At 46.9% G+C, this 12508-nt stretch overlaps 1 protein-coding gene across 6 annotated transcripts in view; it reads left to right on the plus strand.

Annotated features, from left to right (window-relative positions):
- The window catches only part of cunh19orf47 (chromosome unknown C19orf47 homolog), a 50072-nt gene that overhangs the window by 7199 nt on the left and 30365 nt on the right, over nt 1-12508 (plus strand). For 2 of the 6 annotated variants that reach the window (XM_043680766.2, XM_043680768.2), the window contains exon 1: nt 1015-1068. The exons of 2 other annotated variants lie outside the window; for them this stretch is intronic. In XM_043680766.2, coding sequence (XP_043536701.1) covers nt 1050-1068 — 19 coding nt within the window. In that variant the 5' untranslated portion in view covers nt 1015-1049. Of the gene's footprint in view, nt 1-1014; nt 1069-12508 lie in introns of those variants that run through there. 2 more of the 6 variants (XM_043680764.2, XM_043680763.2) reach the window with 2 other exon arrangements.

Here is a 12508-nt window from a genome sequence, read left to right on the forward strand (position 1 = left end):
TGGTCTGGTTAAGGGACTGGTCAGTGGGATTTGGCCTAATTGCTAAGAACCTGGGGACCGCTCTGTTACTAAGGGACTGGTCAGTGAGGCCTTGCCTGGTTGCTAAGGGCTTGGTCTGGTTAAGGGACTGATCACTGGGGCTTGGTGTGGTTGTTAAGGGACTAGTCACTGGGGCCTAGCCTGGTGGTTAAGGGACTGGTCAGTGGGTTTGGCCCAGTTGTTTAGGAACTGGTCAGTGGGGCTAGGCCTGGTTGTTACAAGACAGGTCAGTGAGGCCTGGTTGCTAAGGGCCTTGCCTTGTTGCTAATGAACTGGTTAGTAGGGCTTGGCCTGGTAACTAAGGGCGTGGGTCCTGGCCTGGTTGCTAAGGGACTGGTTAGTGGGGCCTGATCGGGTTGCTAAGGGACTGTCAGTGCAGTCTGGCCTCGTCTGGATGCTAAGGAACTGGTCAGTAGAGCCTGGTCTGGTTGTTAAGGGACTGGTTAGTGGGCCCTGGTCTGGTTGCTAAGGGCATTGTCAGTGGGGCCTGTTCTGGTTGCTAAGGGACTGGTCAGTGGGGCCTGGTCTGGTTGCTAAGGGACTGGTCAGTGGACCCTGGTCTGGTTGTTAAGGGACTGGTTAGTGGGCCCTGGTCTGGTTGCTAAGGGCATTGTCAGTGGGGCCTGTTCTGGTTGCTAAGGGACTGTCAGTGGGGCCTGGTCTGGTTGCTAAGGGACTGTCAGTGGGGCCTGGTCTGGTTGCTAAGGGACTGGTCAGTGGAGCCTGTTCTGGTTGCTAAGGGACTGGTCAGTGGAGCCTGGTCTGGTTGCTAAGGGACTGTCAGTGGGGCCTGGTCTGGTTGCTAAGGGACTGTCAGTGGGGCCTGGTCTGGTTGCTAAGGGACTGTCAGTGGGGCCTGGTCTGGTTGCTAAGGGACTGTCAGTGGAGCCTGGTCTGGTTGCTAAGGGACTGTCAGTGGGGCCTGGTCTGGTTGCTAAGGGACTGGTTGCGAGGATTTCCTGTCGGGCGCCCGGAGATGACGTCTGGCGCTCCGCGGAGCCGCTGCTAAGATGGTGTCGGTAACTCTCGGTGAGTTGGTGAAAAGCGGCCGGATCCGGGGGGTGTCATTGAGGCCTTGGGGAGGAGGCTGCGGAGGGGAAATCGGGCTGAAATCCGGAGCCGCAGTGTTCGGGGCTCGGCACTGAGTGGGAGCGGGGCCGGGGACGGGGATGGAGCCGGAGCCGGAGCCGGAGCCGGAGCCGGAGCCGGAGCTGGCTCCTCAATATTCACATCCCCGCCGTCTCCCAACTCACCGCCCCCGCCCCCGGGAGCCTGAGACACCCCGACGGGTTGTCAGAGAGAGAGGGAGGCAGAGACTTCCAGCAAATCTGAACCTTTCCTGAGTTTAATTCCCAAAGCAGCTGTTCCTCTGACAAATTCTATTTCTGGCCTGTGAGTCAGAGGGGAGTTTGCCAACTCCGCACCATTTTGAACACAGAAGGTCCAGGCTGACCTTTCTTTTCCTGTTACAGTACTGAGGGATTGCTGCACGGTCAGAGGTGCCGTCCTTTGGATGAGACTTTAAGGTGACACCTGACCATACTCTCTCACCACTAAAGGAGGCCCTGTGGCCTATTTTGGCTGAGTTGGTTGACAAACGTCTGACAAAACTCATTCCATTATCCAGTTCTTGGTCTTGGATAACCTGAGTGTATATCTAAACACGGCTTAAATGTTGCAAGAGTTTTTTTCTTAATTCACTCATGGGATCTGGACGTCCTTGGAGGGGCTAGCATTTGATCTATTGATTTATTGTTGTCACATATACTGCGATACAGTGAAAAGTGTTGTTTTACATGCTATTCACAGATTGTACCATACAAAGTGTATCAGCGTAGTAGAGTAGATTGCAGATTAGTGTTACAATAGCAAAGAAGGTGTAGAGAGAGAGACCAGAATTAACATTTGAGAGGTCTGTCCAAAAGCCTGAAAGCAGTGGGAAAGAGGCTGTTCCTGAGTCTATTTGTATGTGTGATCAAACTTTTATGTCTTCTGCCCGATGGAAGAGAGTACAACTGAAGGAGTCTTTTATTGTTTTGGTTGCTTATCTGAAGCAGCAAGAAACATAAATGGAGTCAGTGGATGGAAGGCTGGTTTGTGTGATGCATTAAGCTGTGGACATAGCTCTCTGTAGTTTCTTGCAGTCTTCAGAAGAGCAGCTGCCACACCACGCTGTAATGCATCCAGATAGGAAGTTTTCTATGGTGCATCTATAAAAATTGGTAAGAGTCCTTGTAGATATGCTGAATTTCCTTAGCCTCCTGAGGAAGTAAAGACGTTGTGCTTTCATGAATATCGGGTTCTTGTGGGTGAACCAGGACAGATCATCACTCCTAGGAACTTGACACTCGCGACCATCTCCACCTCAGCAGCATTGCTGCAGACAGGGGTGTACCCTTGACTCCACTTCCTGAAGTCAGTGATCAGCTCCTTCATTTTGCTGATGTTAATCGAGAGATTGTTGTCTTTACGCTGTGTCGCTAAACACTCAATTTCTTCCCTGTATTCTGTCTTGTCATTGTTTGAGGTCCAACCTACAATGGTAGCATCGTCAGCAAACTTGTAAATGAAGCAAATACAGAACCTGCTGGAGAAGCTCAGCGGGTCTGGCAGCATTATCTGCGTTTGTTTCTGATTTCCAGCATCCATAGTTCTTTCTGTTTTTAATTTGTAAATGGAGTTGGGGCAGAATTTGGCCACACAGTCCTGAGTGTTTAAGGAGTATAATAGGAGCTGAGTATGCAGCTTTGCAGGACACCCGTAGTGAGGATTCTTACTGATTGTGGTCTATGGGTGAGCAAGTCATGTGTCCAGTTACAGAGGAGGGAGCTAAGACCCAGGTCTCAGAATTTAGAGATAATTTTGTTTGGAATTAATGATTTTGAAAGCAGAGCTGTGGTCAATAAATCGGAGTCTGATTAGCTATCTTTGTCATCCAGATATTCCAAGGATTGAGTGTAGCATCAGGAAGGTGGTGGCTGCTATGCATCTGTTGCGCTGGTTGGTGAATTGCAAAGGGTCAAGGTGATTTGGGAGGTTGGAGTTGATGTGAGCCATGACTAACCTCTCGAAGCACTTCATAATTATCGGGGTCAGAGACATCTACCAATAATCTTTGAGGCATGCTTCATGATTTTTCTTTGGCTTCAGGATAATGGTGGTCTTCTTGAAGCAAATAGGGAGTTCAGATTGTAGTAAGGACAGGTTAAACATGTCTGTGAATGTGCCCTCCAGTTGGTTCACATAGGATTTCACAGCCAGGTACTCCATTTGGGCCAGTCGCTTTTGTGGGTTCACTCTAACCAATCTGACATCTATGATCATGACCATGGGTACAAGTGCATCTGATGCTCTTAAGATAGGATGACATCATTTCCCTGGCCTTCTGTTCAAAACAGGTGTAGAATACATTGAGCTCATTTGGTAGGGATGTACTGTTGCCCGTGATTCTATTTAACTTTGCTGTATAGCCTGTGATGTCGTGTAAGCCTTGCCACAAATGACGGCTGTCCGTGTGGTTGGTTTGGGTCTCTGCTTAGCTTAGTATTGCCTCTTGGCATTTCCAAAGGCCTTACAAAGTTTGTACCTGGATTTCCTGTATAGGTCAGGGTTGCCCGACTTGAATGCCTCAGACCTGGACTTCAGTAGGGAGTGGATCTCCCAGTTCATCCATGGTTTCTACTTGGGAACATTCGGATTAACTTCTTCAGCATGCAATATTCTACATGCTTACACATGAAGTTTGTGACAGTAGTGGGTTAGCTGCTGAGTTCTTGAATATGGACCAGTCCACTATCTCTAAGCAGTCACATAAAACACCTTCCATTGCCTCAGACCATCACTCCAGTTACAGTCTCCACCTCCACTCCAGCTCCAGCCCTGGACCAGGTCCTACTCCCAGCCCTGCCTGGTTTTCACCATCCCTCCAGACCTCCCTCTCACTGAGGACGAACGATCAGTCCTCAGCTAAGGCCTTACCTTCATCCCCCTCTGCTCTCGGATTAATGAATTCAACGCGAGTTGTGACATCGAACATTTCTTCCTCCGTCTCCAGACTTACTTTTTCCACCAAGACACCTGCCCACATTCCGAAAACCTCTTCTCCACTCTCCACCACACCCCATCCACCTGGACACCCCATGCCGGTCTGATACCTGCCCTCGATTTCTTTATTTCCAATAGCCACTGGACATTGACCAATCGCAATCTTTCCACCCCCCCCCCTCACCCACTCCAACCTCGCAACACACAGCCCTCCAAGCCCTCCGCTCCAACCCCAACATCAAACCTGCGGACATGGTAGTTTGGCACACTGACCTCTACATCCCTGAAGCCAGGTGCCAACTTGAAGACACCTCCTCTTATTGCCCCCGTGACCATGACCTCATCTCCCATCATCAAACCATCATCTCCCAGATCGTACACAACCTCATCACTTCAGGGGATCTCCCACCCACAGCTTCCAACCTCATGGTTCGGGAACGACGCACCGCCCAATTCTACCTCCTACCCAAGATCCATAAGCCTGACTACTCCGGCCAACCCATCGTCTCGGTCTGCTCCTGCCCCACCGAGCCCATCTCCACATACCTTGTTGCTGTCCTATCCTCCCGGTCCAGGAACTCCCCACATACGCTCGGGACACCAGCTACGCTCTCCATCACCTCCAAGACTTTGATTTCCCTGGCCCCCAATGCTTCATCGTCACCATAGACATCCATTTCCTATACCTCCATCTGCTATGACGAGGGCCTCCAAGTCCTCCATTTCTTCTCCCGACGTCCTCACCAGTACCCTTCCACTAACACTAATTTGTTTGGCTGAACTGGTCATCACCCTCAATAATTTCTCTTTTGATTAGATGAGATTGGATTCCCTACAGTATGGAAACAGGTCATTCAGCCCAACATGTTCACAACGACCCTCCGAAGAGTAACCCACCCAGACCCATTCCCCTACCATATATTTACTCCTTTTATACACCTAACACTACGGGCAGTTTAGCATAGTCAATTCACCTGACCACATCTGTGGATTGTGGGAGAAAGCCAGAGGAAACCCATGCAGATACAGGGGGAATGTGCAAACTCCACACAGACGGTCGCCCAAGGCGGGAATTGAACCTGGGTCCCTGGTGCTGAGAGGCAACAATGCTACCCACTGAGCCACCGTGCTGCCCCAAATCCTCCCATTTCTTCCAGACAAAAGAGGTAGCCATCGGTCCCAGATATGCCTGTCTCTTTGTCAGTTACGTGGAACAGTCCGTCTTCCGCAGTTATCCCGGCACCATTCCCCACCTTTTCCTTCTCTACATTGATGGTACATCAGCACGAGGAGGTTAAACAGTTCATCAACTTCACCAACACTTTCCACCCTGAGTTCACCTGGACCATCTCAGACTCCTCCCTCCCCTTCCTGGACCTCTCCATCTTCATTAACGGTGACCAACTCAACACTGACATTCTCTACAAATCCACCGACTCCCACAGCTACCAGGAATACACCTCTTCCCACCCTGTCTCCTGTAAAAATGCTATCCCTTATTCCCAATTCTTCCTCCTCTGCCGCATCTGCTCCCAAGAGGACCAATTCCACCACAGAACATATCAGATGACCACCTCCTTTAACGACCGCAATTTCCCTTCCCACGTGGTGGTTGATGCCCTCCAGCACATCTCATCCACTTCCCGGACCTCCACTCTCAAACCACACCCCTCAAACCGCATCAAGGACAGACCCCTCCCCCCAAACCTCCTGGGAGCCTTCCACATTCATCAGAGTTTTACCTGCATTTCCACACAGGTCATTTACTGTTTTTATTGCTCCCGATGTGGTCTTCTCTACACTGGGGAGATGGGATGCCTACTCACATACCGCTTCAGAGAACTCCTCCAGGACACCCACACCAACCAACCCCACTGCCCCATGGCTGACCACTTCAACAACTCCTGCCATTCCACCAAAGGCATGCAGGTGCTGGGCCTCCTCCATCACCACTCCCTAACCGATGCCTGGAGGAAGTGTGCCTCATCTTCCAACTCGGAGCCCTCCAACCCCATGGCATCAATGTGGATTTCACCAGTTTCCTCATTTCCCCTCCCCCATCTTATTCCAGATCCAAACTTCCAACTTGGCACCACCTTCACGATCTGCCCATCTTCCTTCCTACCTATCCGCTCCACCCTCCTCTCCGACCTGTCACCATTACCCCCACTCTGTCTACCTATCACGCACTCAGCTACCTTCCTTCCTGCCCCACCCCCCCTTCCCATTTATCTCACCACCCTGTCGACTCACAGCCTCATTCTTCATGAAGGGCTTTTCCCAAAACATCGATTCTCCTGCTCGGATGCTGCCTGGCCTGCTGTGTTTTTCCAGCACTGCACTCTCAACTCTGATCTCCAGCACCTGTAGTCCTCATTTTCCCTCAGGCCATCACTGCAACACTTTCTATACTGGGTGCTCATGCTTCAATTTCTGCTTGTAAGCCAGGAGGAAGAGCACAGCATTGTGATCTGAATTTCCAAAATGTGGACAGGGATAGACCATTAGACATCTTTAGTTCAAGGAAGCATTTTCAGACCTCTGGTGAGGCTGGAAACGTGTTGATGGTATTTTGGTAACATATTCTTGAGGTTGGTCTAGTTGTAGTCACCAGCTACGATGCACAAGGCCTCCAAGTATTCTTTCTCAAGACTGCAGTGTTGTATACTTCATCAAGTGCACTCTTCACGTCCACAAAGGGTGGGATGTAGACTGCAGTCAGGATAGCGGAGGTGAACTCATGCAGTAGCTAGTTGAGACAGCACTTTATTGGAAGGTCTTCTTAGTGTAGGGAGCAGTAATGCACTAGGGTAACCATATCTGAGCACCAGGAGGTATTGATTAGGAGGCAGACCCCACTGCCTGTTGTCTTGCCCGAGGACGCTGAGTGGTCCACTTGGTGAATTGAGAAACTCTCGGATTGTAAGGCACAGTCAGGTGTAGCAGGAGGAGGCAATGTCTCCATAAACAGAGCACGCAACAGTCTTTCAATTCCCTTTGGAAGGTGAGTCTAGCTTTAGATTCATCCATTTTGGTCTCAATGGCTTGGATGTTTACCAGGAGTACTCTGGAGGGCTACTTCAAAGCCCGAATTGTCAGTCTCACCTGAAGTCCAGTGCATCTCCCACTTTTCCTGGGTAGGTAACTGCTCCTGTCGATCCTGAGGGAAGTCTGCTTCTCCAAGGGGTAAGTGTGCGCTCCAATGGGGTCCTGGGTACTTGTCATGGCCTTGAATGTTCCGGGGGTTCTTGTGGCCGGTTAGGTTGGACCTCTTCGATGTCGGATTTATTGCTCATTCCTGGTTGCCCTTGAGAAGGCAATTGGGGGACTGCCTACTTTAACTGCTTTCAGTCCATTTCTGATTCAAACTCTCTTTCAGGTTGTGAATTGCAGACTCTTGCTGCTCTCTGGATGAAAAAGTTCTCACCTTAAAATCTATGCCATTGACCTCTGCACACCAAGAGCCCTGTGATCATCATTACTGTCTAGAATCTGCTATTCCTAGTATCCCTTGCATTACTAGTCCTCCATGGTGGATCTCTCACTTTTCCAAGTTGATTTCCATTGGCCCACTATTCTACCTGTCTGACCAGTCTGTTGACAAATTTCTGTAGTTTATGCTGTCCTGACTGTTGCCCATCCTACCAATTTTTGTGTCATATGTAGACATTTTGATCATATGCGCTACTTTTGAGTCCGTATCATCAATGTACACCGCAAACAGCAAGGGCCCGTGGGCGGCACGGTGGCACAGTGTGTTAGCACTGCTGCCTCACAGCGCCAGAGACCCGGGTTCAATTCCCGCCTCAGGTGACTGACTGTGTGGAGTTTGCACATTCTCCCCGTGTCTGCGTGGGTTTCCTCCGGGTGCTCCGGTTTCCTCCCACAGTCCAAAGATGCGCAGCTCAGGTGAATTGGCCATGCTAAATTGTCCGTAGTGTTAGGTAAGGGGTAAATGTAGGGGTATTGGGTGGGTTGCGCTTCGGCGGGTCGGTGTGGACTTGTTGGGCCGAAGGGCCTGTTTCCACACTGTAATGTAACCTAAAAGACCCCAGCAGCCAGCCCTATGCAACACCACCAGAAACAGCCTCCAGTTACAGAAACATCCCTGTACCATAATACTCTACTTCCTGCCTCTCAGCCAATTTTGGATCCATTTTGCTACTTAGCCTTCTTAGTTTCTTGACCAGTCTGGCCTTAGACTTTGGCAAGGTGTTTGATTATATGGATCATATCAAATGCATTACTGTCAACAACATTCCTGGTTACTTGTCAAAAAAGAAATTTGGTCATATTTACCAAGCGCTGTCTTCCTTTAACAAATCTATGTCAACTTTCCCTGATTAATCCATGAATCTCCAAAGTGCAGCTTTATTCTGATGCAAAAGTAGGGAGGTTATGATTCAGTTGGACAGGGCATTAGTGAGACCACATCTGGTGTACAATATTAGTCTCTTTATTCAAGGAAGGATGTAAATATGTTGGAAGCAATTTACTGGAGTAATACCTAGAATGGGTAGCATTTCTTACAAAAGGTTATACAGGCTAAGTATATATCTGCTAGAATTTAGAAAACTAGGAGGTGGCTTAATTTAAACATGTAAGACTCTGGGTGGTGTGGAAAGGATGTTTCCTCTTGTCGGAGAATCTAGTAATTATTTCAAAATAAAAGACGATCTATGACGAAGGTAAAAATGATATTTTTTCCCCACAGAACATTATACACCTTTGAATTTTTTTTCTCAAAAGGTAGTGGTTACAGACTCCTTGACTGTTTTTAAATCAGAATGAAATGGATTCTTGATGAATTAGGTCATGAAAAGTTATTGGGGATAGGTGGGAATGTGGAGTAATCAGATCAGTCATGATCTTATTGAGTAGTGGAGCAGGCAGTAGAGGCCCAGTGCCCAATCTTGCTCCTAATTTGTATGTTTAAATGTATTAGTCGACATGTTTCTTTTTTGTGTAAGATGTAGGCTCAAGGCATTTAAATAGAACAAGGAAAGCACTGAATGTTTTTCAGTTAATTGGGTGAAATATTTTCTGTTCTGACAAGTTTTCAGATTTTTATGAATGTTTCATAACTTATGCATTTAATTTAGTGACCTTGGAATAGTGAGGAAGTTTTTGTTTCAAGACTTCTGCAATTTGAAGGTCATTTCTGTATTTCTGATTTTTTTAGGCAAAGGATTTAAGATTATGGAACTAAGGCAGGTATATAGATGGAGTTAAGATAATGAATTGTAGAACAGATTTGAGGGGGCTGAATGACCTCTTTATATTTCTCTTGTAACAATCCTGTGGCAATAAATGAAAAAGATTAAAGAATTGCAATCTCCATTTGTCAGTTGAACACAATGGAAGAGACAGACTTTCTTTAAAGGGCATGGTTGCCTTTGAATCTGATAAAACAAGATGGAGAAGGACTGCAGTTAATGTCCACTACACCTCCAATTTTGGTGTCATCTGCAAACGCGCTAACTATACCATCTTTGTTCACATCCAAATAATTTATATAAATGACGAAAGGTAGTGGACCCAGCACCGATCCTTGTGGCATACCAGTGGTCACAGGCCTCCAGTCTGAAAAGCAACCCTCCTCCACCACCCCCTCTGTCTTCTACCTTTGAGCCAGCTCTGTATCCAAATGGCTAGTTCTCCCAGTATTCCGTGAGATCTAACCTTGCTAGCCAGTCTCCCGTGAGGAACCTTGTCAAACGCCTTACGGAAGTCCATTTAGATCACGTCTACTGCTCTGCCCTCATCAATCCTCTTTGTTACTATTTCAAAGAACTCAATCAAGTTCGTGAGACATGATTTCCCACACATAAAGCCATGCTAACTATCCCAATCCTATCAGTCCTTGCCTCATGACAACCCAAGCATACAATAATGTGTCAAAAAGTGTGTAATTGGAAAAGCACAGCAGGTCAGGCAGCACCCAAGGAGCAGGAAAGTCAACGTTTTAGGCATAAGGGTCATGCTCCTTGGATGCTACCTGACCTGTGCTTTTCCAGCACCACACGTTTGACTCTGATTCTCCAGCATCTGCAGTCCTCACTTTCTCTCATATAACAAGTGTGTTCCTTATGATTTAGACTGTACATTTTTGCAGTTTGCATGCAAATGTCTTCAATCTTTCTGAAAGTGGACTGAATTTCATTTGGTTAGCTGCATATTGACATGAATTGGCAAGCTATTTCCACTTGCCAGACATGGATCATATGTTTTCTATCAGTGCAGCTTGTCTGGTTGGTGTTGGCATACTTCCGTCTACCAGAGATGATGAACATGCATCAAATCAACTCCATTGGGGAAGGGGTTGCTCTTCATGAGCACGTTTGCTGGTGGCTAAAGAGACCAATCCGTGAGAAGCAGGTTCTACCACATGAAATAGTTATCGGGTGTCGATGTGAGGTTTACTGTTTTGCGTATTGGTGCCTGTTGCCAAACTGATGTTATTGATCACACCCCTCAACTTCCAATGCTCCAGGGAAAACAGCCCCAGCCTATTCAGCCTCTCCCTGTAGCTCAAATCCTCCAACCCTGGCTTGAGGACCTTCTTGTCACATTTAAGAGCATGCATGAAGCAGAGCTTTGGTCATATGTCTCCTGCTACCATGTGTTACTGAAAATCATAAGACCATAAGAAGTAGAAACTGGAGTAGGCTGTTTGGCCTCTCAGGTCTGCTGGTGCTATTCAGTAGGATCATGGCTGATTGAACATTCCTCATGTCCACTTCCCTGTCATTTCACAATAACCCTTATATCCCTCCTGATAAGAATATATCTCAGCTTTAAATATACATAAGGGCCCTGTCCCCAGAGCTGTCTGTGGCAAAGTGTTCTGAAGATTTCAATCCTCAGAAGAAATTCCTCAACATCCTCATGAAAATCAATCATCTTCCATCCTTCCTCTGTGTGAACCTGTAAAATTGCTTCTGATTGATGGATCCAACATAGTTGGGAGTTTCCCTTTGAGAGGATTGCCATTTTTGTAATTTTGTCTGTCCATGAGATGATCAGAATATGTCACAAATTGTGCAGGTATTAGTTGAATTTGCTTTCATGTTAGCTGTGTAATATATGAAATATTGCATGCTTAGCAGGTCACCTTGCTTAACTTAAAACTGATTTTCTATTTTCTCCCTACAGTTCAGTTGCAATCCTTTGCTACTTGACTCTACAGTGGTTTGTTTCAGACAGCTTATGTGTCTGCTTTGTTTTCTGGCTGTTCCCATTCAGGAAGTATATCAAAATCCTTCCAAAACAATCTAAATACTGAATGATGAAGACAACACCAAACTGACTCATTAACACACAAACACCATCTCCGAACTTTGATATTTTTTTAGCTTGTAGGAATGCATGAGATCTTGCAACACAACATTTTAAAAAATGGATAAATTCCAGGGGCTAGATGGATTTTTCCTAAGATTCTTTGGGAAGCCAGGGACGAGATTGCTGATCTTTATGTCGTCATTGTGTATAGGAATAGTGCCAGAAGACTGGAGGATACAAATGTTGTTCCCTTGTTCAAGAAGGGAAGTCGAGATAACACTGGTCATTATGGACCAGTGAGCCTTACTTTGGTTATGGGTGAAGTGTTGGAAAAGGATAGGAACAAGTTGATTTGGGAGAGTCAGCATAGTTTTGCGACGGATAGGTCGTGCCTCACAAACCTTATTGAGTTTTTGAGAAAGTGGTCAAACAGATGGATGAGGATAAAGCGGTTGATGTGGTGTATGTGGATTTCAGGAAGGTGTTTGATAAGGTTCCCCATGGTAGGCTACTGCACAAAATATGGAAGCATAGGATTGAGGGTGATTTAGCGGTTTGGATCAGAAATTGGCTAGCTGAAAGATGACAGAGGGTAGTGGTTGTTGGAAAATGTTCATCCTGGAGTTCAGTTACTAATGGTGAACTTGCAAGGGTCTGGTTTGGGTCCACTATTGTTTGTCATTTTTATATAAACGACCTGGATGAGGGCATAGAAGGATGCGTTAGTAAATTTGCAGATGACATGAAGGTCAGTACAGTTGTGGATAGTACTGAAGGATGTTGTAGGTTACAGAGGGACATAGATAAGCTGCACAGATGGGCTGACAGGAGGCAGATGAGTGTGAGGTGATTCACTTTGGACAGAGTAACATAAATGCAGAGTACTGGGCGAATGGTAAGATTCTTGGTAGTATAGATGAGCAGAGAGATCTCAGTGTCCATTTACATAGATCCCTCAAAGTTGGCATCCATATTTATAGGGTTGTTAAGAAGGTAAATGGTGTATTAGCTTTTATTAGTTGAGGGATTGAGTTTCGGAGCCACGAGGTCATGCAGCAGCAGTACAAAACTCTGGTGCAGCCGCATTTGGAGTATTGTGTGCAGTTCTAGTCACTGCATTATAGGAAGGATGTGGAAGCTTTGG

This window comes from Chiloscyllium plagiosum, unplaced genomic scaffold (assembly GCF_037043375.1).
Source record: "Chiloscyllium plagiosum isolate Xiang-an unplaced genomic scaffold, Cpla_swu_hap1 HiC_scaffold_47, whole genome shotgun sequence".
In the NCBI taxonomy this organism is placed as follows: domain Eukaryota; kingdom Metazoa; phylum Chordata; class Chondrichthyes; order Orectolobiformes; family Hemiscylliidae; genus Chiloscyllium; species Chiloscyllium plagiosum.